Source organism: Crassostrea angulata, chromosome 3, assembly GCF_025612915.1.
Source record: "Crassostrea angulata isolate pt1a10 chromosome 3, ASM2561291v2, whole genome shotgun sequence".
Lineage (NCBI taxonomy): Eukaryota > Metazoa > Mollusca > Bivalvia > Ostreida > Ostreidae > Magallana > Magallana angulata.
In genome coordinates, this window is record NC_069113.1 from 7643601 (window position 1) to 7648523 (window position 4923).

Here is a 4923-nt window from a genome sequence, read left to right on the forward strand (position 1 = left end):
CTGATATGATTAACGCACGATGGGATAGGATTAACGCACGATAGAACAGTATAAACGAACGAAACGATAGGATTAACGCACGATAGGATAGAATAGGATTTTAAAAAATAACGTTGCAGGTACTGTAACCTCTTATTGAGCATTGCAGTTCTAAAAATAAATCTTAAACACTTAGATCTACATCAAATTTTAAACCCCTTGTAGAGCCCAAAATTGTCCAATGGACAAAGTAAAAACATTTAAGAATCAACAATATGTCAAGATGCTTTCTGGCTAAATGGTTTTTTGAAAAATACCAACAATTTTTCACAGATTTCTTATAATCGAATCTTCTGAAAAGGCTTGACCCTTCATTTTAACAAACTTGAATCTCTTCTACCCAATTAGCTTTGAGCCAAGTTTGGTTGAAAATGGGTCAGTGGCTCTGGAGAAGAAGTCAAAATGTTATAAAGTTTACAGACGACGGACAGGCGGACACCGGACAAATATTGATTAGAAAAGTTGACTTGAGCTTTCAGTTCAGGTGAGCTTAAAAGGTGGTATGGGACTCAATACAATGACTTTAGCGTTTCCAAATCCGTCTCTTCCGAATATGAAAAAGGAAAGGAATAACACGTCAATTGCAAGATAGCACAATGCATTATTATAGATACCCCAGTATCAATTAACATATTGAACTAGACCTGAGCTAGATCAGTTGAACCATGCATCTTTACAGTCAAAATGCAACTAAAATTGAAAACTACTAATTCTCATTGACAACTACGAATTGGGTTGATCCCATCATTCCACAAATTTAATTCGAATGAGTAAGAAAACAACAATTTGGGTTCCTTCTCTCGGGTCTACACTATTATTTAGCGTTACAGTTTTTCGTGTTTGGTGTGCAATATTTAGAATAATCTATCCCATGATCCTTAAACGCTGCAACTAGTTCAACCAACTGGTCTGAGGTCAAAGATGGGGTTCGTGAATACACAACAGAGCCTTCAAAGAAGTAATCAGCTGAGATAGAACCGCAGTAATAGGCCAGGAGAAAGGCGCCTCCTTTCCCTACATGCATTATTCGCCACTGAGAGTGAGTATTATGTCCCATTTGCATGCTGGTGTAATTAAAAATTCCACCGGAAGCTTGGACGACGGTCTCATTGACAGAACGTAGCCTGGTTCCTCCACTCACCATTTTCACGTCGAACTTTTCAAACACGTCATATACTGTCTTGTCGTTGGGGCTTGGTTTGAAGGTTGTGACCTGGCAATCGAAGCAGTCATAGATACGGTTAAGACCTTTCACAATGTACCAGGAACCGGTCAGGAGGTCGATAGTGAAGCCGGACTCTACCTTTTGGGGTGGGTGACAAACTACAGCGGGATTGGGCGGGTCGTTTGTGATGCACTGGTGGTCGGTGGAAGCACATTTCATAAATTCGTCAAAGGCATCGTCCTCGTATGAATAGATACAGTCAAACAAACACGTTTGGTTATTGGTTGCGCACCCTGTTATACACACCATTGCAGATCGACAGCCCTCATCCGCCAGGCACGCGGCAGACTGCTTCCCGCAATGTTCTATGATGCATATTATATTTGGTTTCGAACATTGAACATATTCCATGAAAATGAAGCACAAGCAGAGAACAATGGTTGGTTTCATGTCTATCTCTGGTCGGACGTTCGGAGAAATGACCAATTCTTTTGATAACGTCGACCTACAATTATCTAACGAGAAAGCAAGGGTTCTTATCGGTCGTAAATATGATAAATGAATTCAAAAAATTCATGTTAAATATAGTGGTTATCATCTGTAAATAGAAAAAAAAGATGGAGACTGCCGAGGACAACTATGATGAGTCTTACAGTTATTTTCTAATTATATTAAGTGGTCGACGCAAATGGATTTAAAGGGGCATGGTCACAATTTTGGTCAAATTCTATTTTTCAGTTTTTTTATTATCTACAATGCTTTAGAAATGCATTTCTAATGATTAAATAAATTTTGAGAGTCATTCGTAGAGTTATAAGCAAGATACAGACCTCACAATTCTTTGTCATATAAACAAGGCTCGGGCCCTGTTTTTTTTTTCATAGGTTTAATATACCAGTAAAAAATCTTTTTCCAGCTTATTTGTCTATCTTTTTATTTATTTTAAGCATAGATAAACAGTTCTTAACAATTAAAACATTCGGTTTAGGTTTTAAACTGAAATTGTAACTTCAACGTTCAAAATGTAAACAAACGCTTTGTTTACACAGCGAAGAATTTCAAGCCCTGTAACTCGCTTATAACTCGACAAATGACACTCAAATTTCTGTTGCCTATTAAAAATGCCTTTCTAAAGCATTGTAAATATTACGAAAAATAATTTTTGACCAAAATCGTGTCCATGCCCCTTTAAATGGCATGTACATGCATATGTATATGATTTAAAATTGATTGAGTCTTTTCGTAAGATTAAAACTGTTGATATTTTTAGTAGTTCTATTGTGCTATCTATTGATTTTGAACAACAAATGACAGAAAATGGTTTCAAACCCTTGGTTTACAATAAGCTGACAAAGAACTCGTAAAAAAAACACCGCAATAGCAACGTTTATTATTATTGAAAACGAACACAAAGTGCACGTAAAACTACATTAAAAAAAAGCAGCTCAAGAACACAAATACAAACAGTGAATGTTTGAAAGATGTTAAAACTTAGACAGGTAGGCACAGATGTAAATCAAACAGACACAGGATATGTATGACTGAAAGCTTAAGAAACAACGCAAAAGATTTTCAGGTCACATGAGTGTTCCTCGTCAGTCGCCAACCGTCTGTTTGTTTGTAGTAATTATTACTATGTATCTACTGTGCCTACCTGTCTATGTCAATAATATGTAAAGTTTAACGCACAAGTTTCATTAAAATTTAATTAATTTCTCCAAAAGATCCGCTAATTTTCCTTCGCACGGCATCTGCTAATTACCGTAGTTTCAATTTCGCACCACAGGTGGAGCAATTATGACAAGATTAACATGTATATCACAAATACGTACATTGGAAAATACGTGCATAATGGATGTCTTATCAGTTGTGTAAACATAACCAGTTCCTCTTGTCGACGATTGTAAGCTCACCCGAGCCGAAAGTTCAATAGTTCTGATATTCAATAATTTCTGATCAAATTTCATCTGTCTTTAATGTCATCGTGTTGTTTGTAAACGTTTAACATTTTCTTCTTCTCCAGTTTTTTTTTCACTCTATTTTTCAGTATTAAAGTTAAAACTTATATCACAACTATCATTCAACACAGATAAATAATCAAAAAATATTTTTTTTATCATGATTTCCCTGTACTAATGATAATAATTATAGTATAGGGAATAGCCTTTTATTAAAGCTGCGTGGTCCGATTTTCTATCAAATTTTGTGAACGCTTTTAAACGATGGTTATGCTAAGTGTGTTTATAATAAAGGATATTGCAGTAGTTTTCCCTGTCAATTAAGCAATATTTTAATGAAAAAATGATCAACAAAATTTGTTAACAAAACAGACGACATAAAGAGGTACCGCGTTATTTCGTCTCATATCAAAATTCGCCCGCGATGGCGAGTCGGCTGTTATTGTATTACGGCTTAGACATCGTTATTTATAAAGGTTATAATAATTTGGCAAATAAAAAATAAACCTGTGTGCATTTTGTTTACTAATAATTTTAACTTTTTTTTTTTTTGTTTAAAGTCGATGCATAACATATGGGTTGAATAAACCCAATCATTCGGGGGACGAAACCAAACGGTATACCTTTTCTAAAGATTTACATGATGCAGTTTGGTTCGTTTTCTGTATGCCCATAAAGAATTTATCTTATTTACTTTGAATATTTCTAACTTTGAAAGGAAACCGATTCTGCTGGTGTTAATAGACGAAAGTATGTAACTTTCTAAGATAATTGGTTTGTATGGAAACTTATTTGATACCGTAAGAACGAAAAAATCGGACCATGCAGCTTTAAAGGATACATTGTTTAAGGTCAGACGCTTGCGAAAAATCACTAGTTTACAGATTAAGGTAGGGGCTACATCAAAATGAATCTTTCTGAAGAAAACAAAGATTTTAACTGGTAAAATTAATTTTAAAGCAAGCTCACATGACACAAGGGTTTCATATGTATTCATACTATAATCCGTCAAGGCCTGAGACGGTTTATCTGTGGTGATTAATAATAAATGGTAATTCATTTTGAATATGCTTTGAAAAAAATATGGGGCTTATATTTTTTATATCAACATGTAACCTAGAATTTCAATTTCAATTTATTATCCTTGAGCTTTACAACTTATCGGAATACAAATTATGATATATATATATATATATATATATATATATATATATATATATATATATATATATATATATATATATATATATATATATATATATATATATATATATAAAGTTATTTACAAATGTGCAATGTGCAGTAACTATCTACTTAATAAATTAGTTGTACAAAATTTTATGATTTGTACCATAATTCCAATAAGGAATCGCAATTTCATACAGAATCCATAGATGTAATATAATCTTATGGAGGCTATTAATAATTAATTTTAAGTCTGTCCCAGGTTTCCATTTTCATCCCTTATCGTTGATTTTCTTTATATAAAACACATATTTATGAGCAAAGATCAAAGGAAATCAGTGTAAGGACAAAACTTCCAAAATTTCTTCCATTTGTTCCCTCTTTTACCTGGAGTAATTGCCATCCCTATTTTTTTTTTTTACAAAATAATAGTCCAATTCACACTTTGCAAAAGTTGTTCCCCTTTGCGGGGTCAACACAAAGGTCAAAAGGGAAAAAACAACTTTTCCCTTCTTTATGCAACCAAATATTTGGGCGTCCTGTAAAGAAATCTCTTGGAATTTAAATTATTCCTTC

At 33.8% G+C, this 4923-nt stretch overlaps 1 protein-coding gene across 1 annotated transcript; it reads right to left on the minus strand.

Annotated features, from left to right (window-relative positions):
- Positions 1-778: 778 nt before the first annotated feature.
- Positions 779-1695, minus strand: LOC128177702 (uncharacterized). Its single transcript, XM_052844525.1, has one exon. The coding sequence runs from the start codon at positions 1652-1654 to the stop codon at positions 854-856; it is 801 nt and encodes a 266-aa protein (XP_052700485.1). The 5' UTR covers positions 1655-1695; the 3' UTR covers positions 779-853.
- Between the last annotated feature and the right edge of the window lie 3228 nt (positions 1696-4923).

Excerpts from the sequence above, each read along its gene's own strand:
- LOC128177702 (XM_052844525.1), bottom strand. The coding sequence starts at position 1,654 with ATGAAACCAACCATTGTTCTCTGCTTGTGCTTCATTTTCATGGAATAT.